Source organism: Sprattus sprattus (genome assembly GCF_963457725.1).
Source record: "Sprattus sprattus genome assembly, chromosome: 7".
NCBI lineage: Eukaryota > Metazoa > Chordata > Actinopteri > Clupeiformes > Clupeidae > Sprattus > Sprattus sprattus.
In genome coordinates, this window is record NC_137926.1 from 15390223 (window position 1) to 15409127 (window position 18905).

At 47.9% G+C, this 18905-nt stretch overlaps 1 protein-coding gene across 1 annotated transcript in view; it reads right to left on the bottom strand.

The window, feature by feature from the left end:
- The window catches only part of brsk2a (BR serine/threonine kinase 2a), a gene marked incomplete at both ends in the record, with an annotated part of 176868 nt that overhangs the window by 1754 nt on the left and 156209 nt on the right, over positions 1 to 18905 (bottom strand). Inside the window, 8 exons of the mRNA XM_080842131.1 lie at positions 4170 to 4263; positions 5432 to 5612; positions 7121 to 7244; positions 8693 to 8741; positions 9613 to 10128; positions 10357 to 10522; positions 12409 to 12469; positions 18060 to 18125. Of these exons, the coding sequence (XP_080698257.1) occupies positions 4170 to 4263; positions 5432 to 5612; positions 7121 to 7244; positions 8693 to 8741; positions 9613 to 10128; positions 10357 to 10522; positions 12409 to 12469; positions 18060 to 18125 (1257 nt within the window). The remainder of the gene's footprint in view (positions 1 to 4169; positions 4264 to 5431; positions 5613 to 7120; positions 7245 to 8692; positions 8742 to 9612; positions 10129 to 10356; positions 10523 to 12408; positions 12470 to 18059; positions 18126 to 18905) is intronic.

Consider the following 18905-nt stretch of genomic DNA (forward strand, 5'->3'; position numbering starts at 1 on the left):
ACACATACGTGCACACACAGAGCCACACACACTCACACACCCCCAAATGTGCTCTGTCAGGTCGGCTGGAGCAGTAATAGAGATAATAGGAGCAGAAGTGACTCTCGTGACTCTGCCGGCTGAAGGGGACAGAGAGTGGATGCACAGGAACCTTACACAGCCTCAGATATATATATATATACACACATTCACATTCACACACACACACACACACACCCCCCCCACACACACACACGCACACGCACACACAAATGCACACGCACACACACCCACCCACACACACACACACACAAGAATGTGCAGACATGCATTACGCTGAACCATACACACACACTACCTTTTTTTTTTTCTCTCGTTTGCACATTTGAACACACACACATACACACTCACACACACACACACGCTCACCCACAGACACACACATAAGAAGCTTGGCTTGGCTTGGCAACAAGTGTGTGTGTGTGTGTGTGTGTGTGTCTTATGTGTGTGTTTGTGTGTATGTCTCTGTGGGAATCTAGCTTTCTAGCTTTTTTTTCATCAAGACACCAGCAGGGGGAACTGATGGGGTACAGACTGGTGGCAAACTCATCTTACAGGGACAGGGACAGCAGAGGAAGGACCCATCCAGGGCTGTTCGGTGTAGAAGCAGAGACACAGCAGTGTAACACAAACAGTGTTATAGCAGCATATAGGATCCTCTCTGTCTCTCTTTCTTATCTCCCTCTCTGGCTGTTTCTCTTTCTCTTTACTTAAATCAGGCTTTCCCATTGTCTCTCTCCCTCTCCTTCCCTCCATTGTCTCTCTCCCCCTCTCCTTCCTTCTTTCCCTCCTCCCTCTCCATCTTTACTACACTTGACTCTCTTCTGCTCCTTGTCCTGCCCATCTCTACTCATCCCTTCCCCTCTTCCTTTCTCCCTCTCTGTCGCTCTCTCCCTCTCTCTCTCCCTCTCCCTCTCTCCCTCTCTGTCTCTCTCTTTCCCCTCTCTTTCCCTCCCTCTCTCTCCCTCTCTCTCCCTGTCTCTCTCTAAGGTTTTTAATCTCACCCCAGATCTGTTCTACAGCTCGCGTTTGTCCTCCATTGGCATGTTGGTCTCGTCTCTTCACGTTTATCTAGCCCTTGCCAGAGACGCGGGAGCGGACACACGGATTCCTCCGGGGGAGAGCAGTGAGCACCCCATCCATGCCAAGAGGAAATGAGAGAAGAGAGGGGTAGATGAGGGGGTGGGGGGGGGGGGGGGGGTGATTGTCTCAACACCGCACCTGGCCCTCATCCACAGGGGGGAGTCTTGGTGGTCAGAGACTGAGACAAGGTGCTTTTACAGCTGTTCATAGCATGTCTCCGTCTCCATACTGTAACTAAACCATCATTACCGTGATGCTCATTATACAGCCATAATGATCCTACCTGCATGCTCTGCATACAAAGACACAAACTCAAACACCTGTGCCTACATATACAGATGCAGACTCACTCACTCGCACACCCAAGAAACACACGTCAAGTTGAGACACATATAGGAATAAGTATGCACGATCTTGTCTTACATATGTGCACACACACACACGCACACGCACACGCACACGCACACGCACACGCACACGCACACGCACACACAGTGTGTAACTCGTAGTGCCTTAATTACAGTGAAAAACTATATTGTGGGCCATGCAATTGTTCTTGTGAGTTCAGACTAGTGATCAAGTCATAAGTGATAGCAAACAGCTACCTCCACCTTCATGCACCAATTCACACTGTAGTGCAGGTACAAAAGAGGTGCTAGTCTGCCAGTAAGAGTGAGACACAAAGTGGATAGCCCAGGTTTTCATTCATAGTCTTACCGCACTTTGAGACTTTGCCCGACTTTGAGTTCTCTAGAATGTCAAAAAAAGGAAATGGTTGTTAGCATTATAGACGCTGTCTCTCCAAAAGGTCACCTGTCTGTCCAACCTTGCTAGTTAGCTTAGCATGCTACTTCTCTGAGGAGGTATATTGGTGTGATTGTCTGGTTTTCAGAGCTGAACTTCCTACTTGCATTTGCATGTAGCTGAACAGATGTTTATGGTCCCCGGGAGAGCGTTTAAAATGTGGTGTAATTGGATTCAGCTTTTATTGTTGTCATTAACTGAGAACTTAACTGAGTTGAAGTCTAGCTAGATGCCTATGGAGATGACATCAGTCCCAATTTTCAAAAACAAATACATATATGCACACACACACACACACACACACACACACACACACACACACACACACAGACACACAGACACACACACACACACACACACACACACACACACACACACACACACACACACACACACACACACACTCGTACAAACACACACACACACTTCCCCACAAACACACATTATTCCTTTCTACAAAACGTTCTTGTCTCTCAAATGGTTGTTTGCTTTCTAGAGACATTTTTGTGGAAGTCTGTCTAACAATAGAACTCTGAGCCCCTGAGGAATTTGACATGCGGGGTGGGGGTTTGCCCATGGGGCAGGTACAGGACATCTTCCCTCCCTCCACTGGGGTCAAGCAGAGAAGCTCCCTATGATCAGGTGAGAGTCCTCCTGTAGAAGGCATTCCTATCCCACCTCCTCCCCTCCCTCTCTCCTCCTCTTCTGCCTCTCTCCTCATACGCACATAACACACGGAGTCACGCCATAGCCAGTGGAAAGCAGGATGTGCCGGAGGTGATGTGTGTGTGTGTGATTGTGTGTGTGTGTGTGTGTGTGTGTGATTGTGTTTTCAAATATATGCATGTCTGCATGTGCGTCCAAAAGAGAGAAAGAGGAGTTCCAAGAAAGGGGAATAGAGGAAATTAAACAGAGGAGAGAAGAGAGAGATAACAGAGGAAGAGGGTTAGAAGATGGTGAACTAAGGAGGAGGAAAGGGGTAGGAAAGGAACAGGAGAAAGAGGGGAAGAAATGAGAAATGGAGAGAGAAGGGGAGGCAGAGGAAAGAGAGAAATTGAGGGTAGTTGAGGTTAGAGGCTGGTCCACATTGACATGTAGGTGAACAGTGATGGCTGGTTGAAGTCTGCTGGCTTATGTTGATATCAGCTCTCTCTGTGTAGTTCAGTGGCATGGTTCTCTGCTTAAAAGGCAAATCAAGTTTAAAGCTAAGGACAGCTAAGGACCTCTTTAGCATTCATGTACAATTCAGGTGTACAATTCAGGTCTGATCAGATGCAGTTTTTCAGTTTGACCAGCAGGGGGAGCTGTTATCAGCAAGATGGGGACGAAACAAGCAGAGATGAAGCACAATGGGTCACGTGGAAAAGACATGCAGGGAGGAAGGGGGGACAGAGTTTTTCTCTCTCTTTCTTTCTCCTTTCTTCCATGTCTGCATTTCTCCTCTGAGACGATGGAAAGGCAAGTGCTGTGGGGCACTACAGATTGGAGCATTCTTCTGATCTTAGAGTCATGTTGTTTTAGAGAAACAAAGTTAATAATTAAAAAAAAATTCACCATATTCTTAAAAGTGTAAATAGATAAAAGTCTGACCAAAACAAAATATCAAAGTGAATTGGCCAAATTAAGATTCTCCCTTTCAGAAATGTCCAAGAACAGTGTAGATGCCTGCTAAACATCTCCACCACTGGCTACTGTCAACTGTGTGGTATGTGTGTCACATGCATCTGCGAGCATATGTTAATGGGGCTGTGTGTGTGTGTGTGTGTGTGTGTGTGTGTGTGTGTGTGTGTGTATGTGTGTGTGTGTGTGTGTGTGTGTGTGTGTGTGTGTGTGTGTGTGTGTGTGTGTGTGCGATCATGTGTGTGTGTATGAGTGGGCAGGCAGAACTGTGGCAAGATGTGGAAGCAAGTGGGGAGGGGTCGCTAAAGGGGGAATTTGGCTGGGGTGGCGGGAGGTGGCTGGGATATTCTCTGTGTGTGCTTGTGTTTTATGTGTGGTGGTGGAAGGGGTAGTTGTGGTTGTGGTTGTGGGGTGTGGTAGGGTGAGGGGTTTGGGGGGTTGGCCGTAGTGTGCAAAGCTGTGGAGGCCAGTGCAGTGGCATGGCGAGGGGTGGGTGGGGCATGCATGCGGAGGATGCCGTGTCAGAGAGCGGAGGGGGAGGCAGGGCAGAGAGGGGAGGGCTGGGGGTGGGGTGGGGTGGTTTTGGGTTAGGGGATAGGGGTCAGGGGTGGGGGGGGGTCCACTCACCAGACAGCTGCTGAACTCCTGGCTGGTCGTGTGTGCTTAACAACTGGGCCTGGATCGTCTCCACCACCCGCTTAAAACGCCGGCTCGGACCTGCAGAGGGAGAGAGAACGAGAGAGGGATAGAGAGAGGCCGTGGGAGGGTGGATAGAGGAAGAAAACAAGAGAGGGAGGGAGAGAGTGAAAGAGAGAGAGAGGCAGAAAGAGGAAAAAGAGAGTAAAAAAAGATGAAGACAGGCTTCAGAAATAGACCCAGCCCAGGTGCGAAAATAAAGGCATCCAGCCTCAGCATAAAAGGCCTCCCGCTTACCACTCAATCTCAGAGCGTGCGCTCGCTCTCAGCGGACACAAGCCCCGAAAATCACATTTCACGAAAGAAAAGGCCCGCAGAGTAAAATATGCAAAGCCCCACCTGAACTATTTTATCGCTTCAGCAAAAATCAGACCAGGCTGAGGTGCAGTAAGGTGGGACAGCAGGTAAGGAGACCTAGCAGAACTGCTGACGACTCCACCTGCTCCATTCACACCATAATGGACCGCAAATAAGGTAAAGAAAAAGGATGGGCTAGTTAGGCTAATAAAATAAGGTTGTTCAATGTGAGGTTTTTTTTGCTGGCATGGCCATTTCATTAATCTGTTTTTTTTGTATTTTTTTTTAACCAAGGTAAGGGCCAATGTGTGCTTGGCAGGATGCTGATGTTGTTTTGCAGCAGTGATAATTAGTTTCCCAAGGCCGTTTGTGCTCGGCCCCTGGGTATGGTAGCCCATAGGGGACACAGAGGACAAGCTTTTTTTTTGCGGTCACCCTTCCCCCTTGACAGAACTAGGGCTCTCTCCTTGTGCGTATGCACTCCTATGGCGCTTGTGTGTGTGTGTGTGTGTGTGTGTGTGTGTGTGTGTGTGTGTGTGCTATATGCTGGGCTTGCTACATCACAGCAGGGGCCTCGGTGACCTGTGATTTGAAAAGCGTGTTTTCTTTCAGTTTGATTCTCCGGGCCGGGGCTGCCTGCTGGGAGTGGGAGGTGGAGGTGGAGGTGGAGCGGGCCCTGATAGAATACGGCCTCGCTGACACCCGTGCTCACGGTTTAAACGTGACTGTGTTCTCCACCCCCTGCATGCCATTCTCCTTCAGCTGACCACGCGCTGATAGCTCTCTGTGGCGTCTGGCTTAAAAGGTTTTGCGGCAGGGGGAGTGGAGGGGGGGGGAACAAAGGTGGACCAAGGTGGGTGGGCGGACGTGACAACCCTGTTGCCGTGGTTACCTGAGAGCAACGTGAAGGTGACGGAGTAGATGCCGTTCTCCTTCTGAGCGGCGGTGCTCTCAGTGTAAGTGATGTCCACCTGGAACTTCACAGGCTTCTGGAAGACGGTGGGCCCGGCCGTGGACTTGTACTCCGCCCGGAAGCTGGTCTGGGAGATCACGCTGTGGCTGAGGCTGGGGATCTGCGTTCAGACAAGGCCGCAGGGTTACAAGTACTCTACAGTGGGACGAACAACTCCAACACGATATGTTATTACAGCGTAATCACAGTGTTATCATGTTAATCGTGCCATCATGTTAGAACATAATGCTGTTATAACAGTATTATAACATATTCACAGTGGTCGAAACAATTCACAGTGGTAGAAACTATTAACACAGTTACAATGATAATGTCATCACCTCTTTTCACCAGTATTAGATTTCAGTGGAACCCAGTGGGTACAGACTGTCTACCTTGGCTTAAGCTCTTCACAATGTGATAAATTGTTAACATTGGTAAAACCCATTCAACCTATTCACAAAGCGCTCATACAGTAACTTGTATCAAACACAGTTTAATTTGGAGATGAAGTGACTGCTTGTCTGGCCATCAGAGCAGCGCCAACATTACAAATCAGCCCACAAGCTTTGCCATTAAGTACAGACTCAATCTGTCGTGTGAAAGACAGGGATTTTTGGCCAGGAGAAACACAAACACCATTGGCCATGTGTTGCCTTGGCTTTTTTCATGTGTGCAAAAAAATGTATGTGTGAAAAAATTCAGTGACCGATGACATCTGATTAGGAGACGACTGGGCGTTTTTATTTAAATGCATACCATGGTTCTCTTTTACGCATGTGTTATTTCTGCACAAGCAGAATCATTAAGCATATGCCAGGGCCTAGTATCCCTAAAAGGATCCATGATTGACCATGTTGTGATGGCAACCATGAAAAGGCAGACTTCCTGGTTACGGATCCACACTGACTGGTATGAGAACAATCCCTGCCAAAAACATGTACCAGTCAAATATTTCATGCAATAGTGTAAATTGTGCAGGCTTAAAACATTACAAATATGCTGAAAAACAATGATCATATCAAGATAACAACTTCATTGTATTTTGCATTGTATTGTAATATAAGCCAATTATGCTGACAATATGTTGCTCTGGGCATGTTTCAAGAGCATTTTTCAGATTGGATGCCTCAGAAACATTCCTTCTCATCATGTCAAATGTTGGTTGCGAATCACTAGTACACACTTACGCACAAAGCCAGGTCTAAGCCTCACCGCGGTCCATTCACGGCGCAGCATCTATATGCTAATGACAAGTGCACCGTGTTGATTTCCCACTGACCTCAAACGAAAGCGGTAGTTGGGAGAGAAATTGGAAACACCGCATACCAGCATTTTACTGGATTGTGACATAAATCAGAGCTGCGTTCGCAAATGGAGAAAACACTGCCTTACGGCAACGTCTATCGCAGCGTTTGCTACGAAGGCGAAGGCTTCTGATCTGATAGCAGAAATAGGGAAAATAGGGGAGAGATAGCCGAATACTCATAATGGCAGACTATGCCCTGTTCTGAATGGGGGATGGGGGATGAGGGGAAATGGGATTTTTAAGAAAAGGTAACAGCTATTCTGAGGGGATAAACGGGGATGGGAATGCAAGAATTAAGAGTAAAAAAAAAAAAGCCTTACTGAGAGAAAGGCTTGGACGATGTCTGCTTTGATGGAGCTCAGGGGCTTGTCCCTGATGACCACAAAGATCTGCTCCTCTTTCTCCAGGTTGATAAAGTTACCGAACCAAGACTTTTTGGCAAGTCTGAAAGAAAGCAACACCAGATCAATAACAAAAAAAAGATGGTGACAGAAAAAAACAGGTACACAAGTTACACACTGATGCATTTTAGCCAGCGAGAACCCCTCAATGATAGTACATTAGCATAAACAAACTCCTTTTTGAGCATGCACCAAAGTTTTTCACTCAGTCACACAAATGGACAAAAAAAAAACAGAAATGAAAAGAGAAGCCAAAGAATGGCCTGTCTGTTCCTCTGACAGTGACACATCGCCTCTGTCTCCTTAATATTCATTTACTCACACCCTGTGTAAACCACCGCTTCATTCATTTGGGCTGAAGAGAGTTTATCTTGTCTCATGGCAGACAGTGGGACAGGCGTGATATGAGAACATAATATTCACATTCATTTTAACATCAAATTAAAATTAGATTCTGACCAGAGGAGCAGACCAAGTCAGATGGGGTGTCATCAAGTAGGGGGTTTAGGGTACATTGCAGAATAACAAAGAAATATATATTTTTATATATATATAAATAAATAAATAACGCTAATAATAAGTAAAGAAAGTCGTTTGGTAAATGAGGCATCATTTGTCGAGAGAAAGTTTCTCTGGCTTTCGCCTTCTGTGTGGACCTGGTGTGAGGGAGAGAGAGAGACATGACTGAGCTCTCTCGGCAGAGCGAGAATAGAAAGAAGAAAAAGAGAAAAAAAAGAAAAACGAGGGGAGGAATGCAGCAGGGCAAGACAAATGGTGCTTGATGCTTTTTCGTGGCAGATACACAAGCGAGTTTTTACTGCCAACATCTGTTTCGATATCGAGGCTTCGCTCAGCTGTTCTCCACAGCCGCGTTGATAACACACGGCATCCTGCTATGTTTTCTAATCTAATTGCTAACATTGTAAACGAACAACAAAAACAATGTTTGGAAAATCACCCGGTTTCATTTACACCATCGCACATATTAAAAAGCAAGAGCTTCAGGCATTGGCTCTCATGAGAAAGGTGGTAATTCAATTAAATCAGGAGGGGGTTTGGGAAACAGCTTGGGATACGCGTCTTTGAGTGCAGCTACTGTGAATAACGCACACCCGGTCCAATCATGGCTTCACCTGCACTCGTGCTATCAGAGTTGTGTTCCAATTCCTTCTTAATTAGACTCAGGTGATTGATAATTACTGGTTGGAGACAGACTACTGTCATCACAAACGACACACGATGGTGCTGAATCTGAAATTGAAAAATAAACCCACACTAATGTAATATTATGATTGATCGAATCAATCCAAAATGTCCTCCACATCAGATAAGGTTGTCAGTGCCAGAGGAAGCAAAACATTCAATTGCAAACATGGAGGAAAAACTAAACTATATATCATCAGATAGATTATACTAAGCTCCAGATAGATGAGGATGTTAAACCCTTTTTAGACAAATGACACTAATCTCTGAATCGATGCATGTACTCACTCTGGGGAAGACTCCGGGGTCAGGCTGGACATCTCCTCTTGTGTGGGAACTAAACACAGTCAGACAAAGCTTAGAGTTAACCATGGCGAAAATGCATTTATTTATTTTATTATAACTTAGTTATGTTATTATATTACTTGTATAACTAGGTATTATATATTCCCTGTATTATACCTATATTATATAATTTGTATCATCTGAGAATTATCCACAGTGTAGTCTTTTTTCATTATTGTAATGTACATGACCCTCTAAAAACCTTTGCAATGGAAATAAATTATGTCGTGTCTAATTATCTAATTGAACCCTTGTCTGAAACCTGGCAAACCTTCATGTTTCTATCAAACTAAATGTCTGTGAGCTGCTGTATTTCTGGAACATGTCAGTTCCGCAGAAGATGTGCCACTGAGTTCTTAGTTAAGTTAGTATCAGTAGCTGAAGAGCCATCATGGCAGGGGGCAGATGGAGGAGTTATAATTAGTGCAGCATACTGCAGAAACACACACACACACACACACGCACACACACACACACACACACACACACACACACACACACACACACACACACACACACACACAGAGAGACGGCTGATCCGAGGGAGGACGAGAGCAACAAGTGCACTTCTCCTCATGTGCTCGTCAGGGTTCAAGCAGTCAATGTACAGGCTCATAGAGCCAGACATATCAGACATATATCACAGCACATGTCTGGAGACAACCATGAGGGTATTAGGTTCAAGTGTGGGTGGGAACAATTACTGTATGGAGTGTCCTCCACCTTGTAAACGTGGAGCTCAATTCAGCAATAGCTGTTTCCAGACTGTGTGCTTCTGCCAAAGTAACATCTGTCTAGATTAGACTTGGGATGGACTTCATCTCTAACTGTGGGCGATGACAAGAGCGTGCCTGCTGTGATACCTTGCAGTTTCCTGCGGTGGAAACGTGGCGATCCCAAGAAGCTGTTCTTGATGGAGTTGAGGCGCGTCCTCCAGGGCATCCCACCAATGGAGGGGCTGGGCGGGGGGGTCGGGTTGGGCGTGCCGCACGGGCTCTCCTTGGGCGTGTGCACAGGGGTCCCTTTGGGGGTGGGGAGAGGGCTGCCCCGGGGGGAGGGGTGAGGGGTCACCTGTATGGTTGGGATAGATTTGGTGCTGTGGTCAGACGCCGGCAAGGGGTGGAAGTGGTGCAGCCGGATGGACGGGACGGAGGGGGACGTAGAGGGTACAGATAGCTGGGGGGCAAGGGTGGCAGGGGATGGCCGCCTCAACTGGGGGGTGCCGGGGGCGCTGGGGGGTTGGGGCTGGCACGGGGTGGAGGGCTCGGACTTGGCCACAGAAGGCTGCTCTGGTATCGTGTCCGGCAGCGGGTTTGACCTGGTGGCCTGCAGGGGCTTGTCAGCCACCTTGGGCTTGGCCGGGAGGGTCTGTGTTCCGGCTATGAGCTGGAGAGAATTGGGTGTGGGTTTGAGGGAGTTGGGGGTCGGGGTGGGTTGGAGGGAGTTGGGGGTGGGTTGGAGGGAGTTGGGGGTGGGTTGGAGGGAGCTGGGGGTGGGTTTGAGGGAGTTGGGGGTGGGTTGGAGGGAGCTGGGGGTGGGTTTGAGGGAGTTGGGGGTGGGTTGGAGGGAGCTGGGGGTGGGTTTGAGGGAGTTGGAGGTTGGGGTGGGTTGGAGGGAGTTGGGGGTGGCGGTGGGTTGGAGGGAGTTGGGTGTGGGGGTGCGGGCGCCCGTCCGATTCGGCTGCGGCTGAGGCTCGGGGGACGCTGAGCGACTGGAGTTGGGGGTCTTGGAAAGGTCGGGGGACTGGGGAGGGACACAGAACTTCCTGACAGGCTGAGGGGTACAAGAAAGGGCATGCACCACACAAGAGAGAGAGAGAGAGAGAGAGGGAGAGAGAGGGAGAGAGAGAGAGAGAGAGAGGGAGAGAGAGAGAGAGAGCAGCCGGCGCGGAGGACACAAGCATACAAACCAACCAGGAACGTTTATGGAAGAAATGGAGGAGCGGCCAAAATGGGAGCCAGAAAAAAAAGGGATGGTGGCAATGCAGAAGGAAAAAAAGACAAACAAAAAAGGGGGAAAAAAAGACATGCAGTTAGCCCACACAGCCCATACAGAAGGGACAACACATCCAGCAACCAGACAAAGTAAAAACAAACAAACAAGGAGACAAAACCAGACATTGTTACAGGCATCCAACAAAGCGAGGACAGAAACCAGCATGTAGACACGACAAAAGAGGCTGGGCTCCTCTGGGCTGAGATGATTGGCTGTGAGAGCGGAGCAGAGCAGAGCAGAGCAGAACAGCTGCAGGCAGGACAGTGGCACAGGTGAGGCTCTGTGGACCGCCAGACGGCGAGGCTTTGGCCCGGACATGGAGATGCACAGGTGGATGGTGGACGCTGGGCACAGTATCCCTTTTTACTGTCATCATTTGCCATACTGCTGTACAGACTGTTACACTTGGTGCAGGCAGTCTACTGTAAGCCACACTCTTGGAAACTTGTCTTCTACACTAACTACACTACACTAAACTATTTGTGCAAAAATAGGCTCTCATGCTGTGGTTGTGTTTATCCTTATTGTCTGTCATATATGACTGTGCAAACTGTCACCCTGGGTGCAGAAAGCCTAGGGTAACAGCTGTTCTTAGTTGAAAAGGAAACCCTGCTGTTCGAAAGATATTAGTTCTAAGCCCTCTGCTGTCTCTTTCATGGCAAAACTCATTAACATGACCCCAAGAAGGATATTAAGCCAAAATGAGATTGGCTACTTGGTTACATAAAGGCTAACAGAGAGCATGCAGGTTTTTAGGTTGACTGTGAGGACACATAAACGACATACAGCCTGCAGTAAGCATGAACTACGAGGCCTCAAATCCCTCATTTCTCTGTGCAGAAACTTCCAGCAAAAAGAGCTTTTTTCACAAAGACTACTAGATGCTATGAGAACCAGGAGAGCTTCAAAGTGGGTTGCAGAAATCAATTTGCCTTTTAAATCAAGTTGGGCTCCGTGTCGTAAGAGGCTGGGGTGTAGGCCTGCGTAATCTGTGAGCTCCGGCTAAAACAAGTCAGCTGTAAAAGTTTTGCCATGAGCCTTCCGTGATAATCTGAAAAGAAGGATTTTACAGAGCCTTCCACAAGCTGGATTTCCACTGGCTCAGGCCATTGAGAACACAGCCTTGGGATAAGAGAGGATATCTCCATGGCAGACAAAGTTTGAGACGTTTTTTTTTTCTCTCGACTTTGCACGCTTCAGCTTGCTCAAGGGCGATAGAGGTGATACCCAAAAAAGCAAAAAAGCAAAGCTAGCACCACAATCAAGCAGAGCTCAATTAAAATACAAGAAAATAAAACTAGCACAGAGGTGCAAGTCTTCTAGCGCTTTCATTTGTCGATGGTCGTGATTATAAAAACCCCAACAAATTACAGATAGCGTAGCTTACTAGCTGACTAAAGAAGCTCATCCTCATCTAATGAAACCTGAACTGTCACTGCAGATGTCTGAACTGCAAATACAACATACAAGCATTCTTTTTTTCCACCAGCACAGTGGTGGTAACAGCTAATCGCTAATTGCTAACAGCTGAGCCCGCACTGCGTTGCTGACGTAAAAAGGAATACACGTGAGGCATGGAGGCAGCCAGGCCGCGGTGGAAGAGGCCTGGGGCTGGGGGGTGGTAGCAAGGCTGGAGATGAGGCAGAAGAGGAGGGGGCACTTACCCGGGGACTGCTGAGGGGGCTGGTGGAGAGGCCGGAGGATGCTCCGCTGATGGACCGCGACCTGCCAGGAGACAGAAACGCAGTGGGGTGGACACAGAGAGAGAGAGCACAGAGTTAGAGAACTGTTAAAAAAGAAAGAGAGGTGAAAGAGAGACGTGGGCGGAGGAGAGAGAGAGAGAGAGAGCATATGTACACATTTAAGGCATTTTGGGGGTTGGGGATTGACTAGCAGAGATCACATTCAAAGCGTTAAGATGAGGTTAATACTCTAAACAGACTAGAACTAGCACTGAACAGGAGGCAGACTAGCGAACCCCAAAGTGCCCATTGCATCCATTATGGATGCTCACGCTGAGGCAGACATTCCAGCTGATGCACTCCTCAGAGAGAGCACACAAAGACGAAACCGATCGAGAGTTGTTGTTTTCTCTCAAACAACAGATGTTAAAGCATCCAAACAAGTCAATAAACTCGAACAACACACAGGCTAATCACTCAAAAGTGTGTCCTCATGAAGTTGGATTTCCCCCCTCTTGTGTCGACAGACAGAGCAGCGCTGTATAATAATATAATTGACAGGATTCCTCTGATCCCACCCCCCACCCCCCCCCCCCCCCACCCCTCTCACACCAAGGCTCAATCTCTCCAGCTGAGCTATAGAACCTGAGGGGATATGAAGAAAGATGGTGGGGGTGGTTGGAAGTGGGGCTGGTTGATGATTGCTGTCTGACTAGATGTGAGGGAAGGTGGTGGTGGCTGTTGGGGATGGTGGTGGGTGGTGGTGGTGGTGGTGAGGATGATTGGTGGTTTCCGTCTGATCAGTCAGGCTTGCCAGAGGGAGTAGAGGGGAGACGGATCCGGCCTGCTTCTGGTGGAAGCACGACCATGACTGAGACTGAGAGCGCTCTGCTGGGTCCTCAGACTCCAGACAGAGCGCCAGGCTCCAGTACAAACAGCCCTGAAGGTGATGCTCAGGGCCCTGCCTCAGACTCTCAGCTCCCACAGGCTACAGCAGGCTCAGGGGCTTTCAGCAAGCATGGGCATGGGGTAGTGTTAGAGGAAGAGAGAGAGAGTGAGAGAGAGAGAGAGAGAGAGAGAGAGAGAGAGAGAGAGAGAGAGAGCAGAGGTGAAAGAAAACAACAACGGGAGAAGAAAGGAGGAGACTTGGGTGAGTGTAGAGACAACATGGAGTGGAAATGTGATAAAAACTGAAAGAAGGGGCTGCTGGGTAGAGGAGGAATAAGGGAAAGAAATGAGAGAGAGAGAGAGAGAGAGGGAGGGAGAGAGTGGAGGGCAGAACAAAGGGTCGTTTTGAACGAACAATGTCAGCGCAGTGCGAGGCGAACGCAAGCTGGCTTAGAGACAGAGTGGAGGAGTTGGCAAGCAAACAGCCATTAGTGAATAGCAACGCCCACGCCTCGAGCGCCTGTATCTATGTGTGGATGCGTGTGGGCGCTCAGAAGACACTTGCCAGCTTGGCTGATTTTTAAACAGATCCGGGGAGCGAGTGGTGGTGTGGTGGGGAGAGGAGAGGACGGGGGAGCTAAAAATGTTTGTGTCGTCTGCGGCAATGTATGCAGCAATATGGCTTCAGAGAAGAAGAGGGCGCCGTGTGTCATCAATTGCCTCCATGGTTCTTGCATAAGCCTGAATGCCACATGTGCTGTAATGATATGAACAGCCTGAGGCTATTGTTGTGATATCATCATGCATCCACCACCACCACCCTCCCATATGCCATAGACATTCCCATGCAGCTGTCCCATAGCAGCAGAGGGCTTCCGGCTGGACTTTTATTAACAGAGCCCAGAATAAACCATCTCTCCATCTCTCTGTCTTTCTCTTTATATCTCTCTCATTCTCAGTCTCTCAGTCACTCGCTCTCACACACACACGCTTTCTCAGTCTCTCTCTCTGTCTCTCTCTCTCTCTCTTTCTCTATTTGTATCTCTCTGCCTTTCTCTCTGCTGTGCTTGGGTGCAGATGGGATCTATAAAAACCCAGAAACGAGGGAGAACAGAGTGGCTAGTCTATCTGTGTGTGTGTGTGTGTGTGTGTGTGTGTGTGTGTGTGTGTGTGTGTGTGTGTGTGTGCGTGTGCATGTGTGTGTGTGTGAGGCACGTAGCCACCGTCCAGCATGGGCTGTGCCTGGGCTGGGAGATGCCCACTCTGACCCCCTGCGTCTGTCAGACAAGCTACTGTGTGTGGAAGCGGTCCAGAAGGCTTTGTAGGATGCCACGTGTGTCTGTTTGTGTGTGTGTGAGAGAACAATATAGAGTGTGTGTGAGTTTGTGTGTGTGTTTGTGTGTATGAGAGAGAGAGGTAGAGAGAGATTGTGTGTGTAAGTCTGTGTGCCAGCGTGTGTGTTTGTGTGTGTGTGTGTGTGCCAGCGTGTGTGTTTGTCTGTGTGTGTGTGTGTAAGGAAGAGTGAGAGAGGAAGTGATGGAGAGAAATTGAATGTGTCTGATTGTGTGTGTGAAATTACAAGAAACACAAGATGCAGGCAGGTTGCTTCGTTGTAGCTAACGGTGCAAACCCATGCCAGCGACGCGACGCGATGTGACCGAATTCCATCGCTTTGAGGGGGCGTGGTGTAGCGTGTGGAAATAGCATACAGTCCTACAATTTTCAAACCGTCAAAGACGACACCAAACAATGTCATTGGCCGCTGCCGGGAAAAATCGCTCCTCATTTGCATAAGTTTCGACATGTTCGAATTTTCATCGATCGCGTCGCTCAGATCGCTCATCTACGTCACAATGGACTGGCTCCGGTTGAAATGCATTGGGTTTAGAAATCGCGTCGCTCACAACGGTGGCATTGGTTTGCACCGTAAGCCTGACTGTGCAACCAAAAATAATGTCCAGCCTCACAAGCTGAACCACCATGCTGAGCCTCTACCAGAGAGGACCCCCCCTCTCCACAGGTCTCCCTCATCCACAGCGCTCCCTGTGCTGTGCTAATAGAAAAGATAAATGTCAAGCTGCCATTTGCGTTCATTGGAGAACTAAACCACACTGATATGTATTTAGTGTGATGGATTAAGGTTTTCAGTTGGACATGTTGTGTCCTCAATACGTCCGCTGAGAATAACAATGAAGAGGCCAGGAAAAATAATAAAATCTATTGATGTTTTTTCACCAAAATAATACTTATTTCCCGAAAAAATGAAAAAGCCTTGGGGCCTTTTCAATTTCGCTTTTGACATTTCATTAACCTTTCCCCAGCGCATACTTTCTTATGGTTTCTGAATGTCTTATAATGCATCTGAGAATTAGACACATAATGCATGCTTGCACTGGATGGAGAAAAGGGGTAAACAATCATTTCTTTACAGAATACTTTCAATTATTTATCTCGCAAAGCCACATTTCTGACGTGGCGAGAGTAACAGAGGAATACATCACTGACCAATCTGTCTGCTCCATGCATCCATTCGTATCTTTCCCTTCTCCTACACAAAACCTTTTCCATCCATTGTTTAGCGAAGATCTAACTTGTCATAAAATGTATATAAAAGCCTGTTTGACTTTTTGACAAACTCTGATCTGAAGTTCTCCATGGCACAAGTTTTGAGAAAGTTTGTTGTTGCACACACACACACACAAGTTCTCTTTTTTCTCTATCACACACACTGAATTGAACCAATAGTGTACACACAAACACACACACACACACACACACACACACACACACACACACACACACACTAAAATGCAAACATTAAACACAGGCTGAGGAATGACGAGCGGGCTGGTATGACAGAAAAAGAGTAGGAGTGGTGAAGCATAAAGAGGGTCTGAGATGTCAAACGCAAAAGAAATGCACACACACACACACCCAGAGACACAGACACACACACACACACACACACACACACACACACACAAACACTCACACACACACAATCCAAAGCAAACTACTACTAGAAAGCCCCTAATAAATACCCCATCTAGAATCCTACATTGTGCAGGCAGTGGAGAGGACAGGCAGATACGGGCTACAGCTTGGATATGAAGGGATGATCATGAGGAGATGGAGGAGAGGAGATCATGAGGAGGAGATGGGGGAGAGGAAATGGGGGAGAGGAGATGGGGGAGTGGGGGAGAGCATGAGGAGGAGATGGGGAGAGGGGGATCATGAGGAGGAGATGGGGGAGAGGAGATCAAGAGGAGGAGATGGGGAGAGGAGATGGGGAGAGGAGATGGGGGAGAGGAGATCATGAGGAGGAGATGGGGGAGAGGAGATCATGAGGAGGAGATGGGGGAGAGGGGGATCATGAGGAGGAGATGGGGGAGATGGGGAAGAGGAGATGGGGGAGAGGGGGATCATGAGGAGGAGATGGGGAGAGGGGGATCATGGGGAGGAGATGTGGGAGAGGGGGGGAGGAGATCATGAGGAGGAGATGGGAAGAGGGGGATCATGAGGAGGAGATGGGGGAGAGTGAGATCATGAGGAGGAGATGGGGGAGAGGAGATCATGAGGAGGAGATGGGGGAGAGTGAGATCATGAGGAGGAGATGGGGGAGAGGGAGAGCATGTAGAGGAGATGCTCATGTAGAGGAGAGGGTGAAACTAAGAAGCAGCAGAGAGGCTACAGCGAAGGCTACAGCGAAGGCAACGTTGGCTATGCCTGAGAGATGCAGGGCTGCTTTTCTCATTCTTGTTCGGGAATTGGGTCCATGAGATGAAGACGTGGAGGTGACTCCAGACGGCATGATCCATGCTAAGTCAATGAGTAGGGAGCCCAGCAGGGATGCATTAAATTGTCTCCTAGCGACCCCCGCTGAGGTAGCCATGGTAGGGCGCAAATCCCCTCCGCATTCTAAAAATGAGTTGCTTGTTTGTTGACATGTTTGCTTTGACGTGAAAAGTCTAAATTGATACTAATGATTTTAATCAGAGCCGGGGTTTGGTTGTTTCGTCCTCTACACACTGAAGATTATTTCATAAATCGCTCACTAATTGGAAGGAGCTAAGCTCCCTTTCTGGGCCATTGCCACCTCCTGTTAACTCAATTACAAGTTTTGACATTCAATAAAATGCACTGGGAAAAATCAAATTGGATGCAGGGTTCAATCCAAGACCCAAGGTCATGAGATTTGGCTGTTATCTGACACTGTGCGAGAAGAACGAGGAGGCAGATGAGATTGGGTGTTTGAAATGAGCTGGTGGATGGAACACTGACTGGGGGGGGGGGGTAACTGTGAACATATGTGACAGAGAGAACAAGAGTGAGAGAGAAAAGCAGTGTCATTGAGAGAGAAAAACAAGAAGAGAAACTGGAGAGACTCTGAGAGAGAAAGAGCGAGAGAGAGAGAGAGAGAAGAGGAGAAACTACTGAGGTTGAGATGAATACATCTTGGCAATGGCTCAGCAGTCAGCACAAATGCAACATACATTTTAATGAAGCACTCTGTTCGCTACATTGTGCAGGGCAATAGATTTCTGAAAAAACGATGATAAAACTCGCACCCTGGAAGGGAACAGGAGCTTCGCCCCCCCAGTTTGATTTGGTTGTTCTGCCTGCTGTTTTGACATTTAACGGCCTTACACGGAGGAGTTGAGGATGGAAAAGCAACGCTGCATCTCAACACTAAAGAGAGACATGAGAGGGCCTGGCAGGCCAGGGGAGGAGCGAGAGGAGAGTACCTTTCTTCTTTGCTGCATTTGAGGTGGGCGTCAGAGATATCCAAGCTTTTACTGAACACACTCTTACTACAATGGGAGACAAAGTCAGACAGTCAGTCTCACACATGTGGTCACCAGCGGGGCTCTTACCTGCTAAGCGAGAACAAAGAGAAAACGCAGGAAAACTATCTCTATTTCTATCGACTCCCGTTGTATTACTTTGTTCCTCTCTACCCGTGTGAGCACTGCTGTTCACTGAGAGCTCTGCGGTTAGTCGGGAAAACAGAGACTTTCGGTTGAGTTTGTCTAAAGGCAGCAGGTATAGCATTTTCAAAGGAGTTGTGTTTGTGTTTTAAGCCAACTTTTGATATTCAGACAGGCATCGTCGTCATCTTCAGAGAACCCCGCACTAGCTAACTGGCAGTCAGCATTAAACTGAGAGCAAGGGTAAAAAAACGAGTTAACTGTTTTTTTGGTGTAAATCACTTTTAATGAACAGAGAGGAGACGTTTCAGAGTGTCTGATGCATAATGGCTTCCTGTTTAGATGGGAGAGAACTCCTCTCTCACTCCCTGCAGTGTGGGAGCAGAACTCAGAACTTTCAGTAGCAATAAGACATCTAATGAGAGAGAGGGGGAGAGAGAGAGACAGATAGAAAGGAGAGAGAAAGAGAGACAGATAGAAAGGGGAGAGAAAGAGAGCAAGCGAGATCAACACAGAGAGAAGAGAGAAAGAGAGACAGATAGAAAGCAGAGAGACAGAGAGAGCGAGTGAGATCAACACAGAGAGAAGAAAGAAAGACAGAGAGACAGATAGAAAGGAGAGAAAAGAGAGAGAGAAATGGAGAGATAGACATAGATAGAGCAA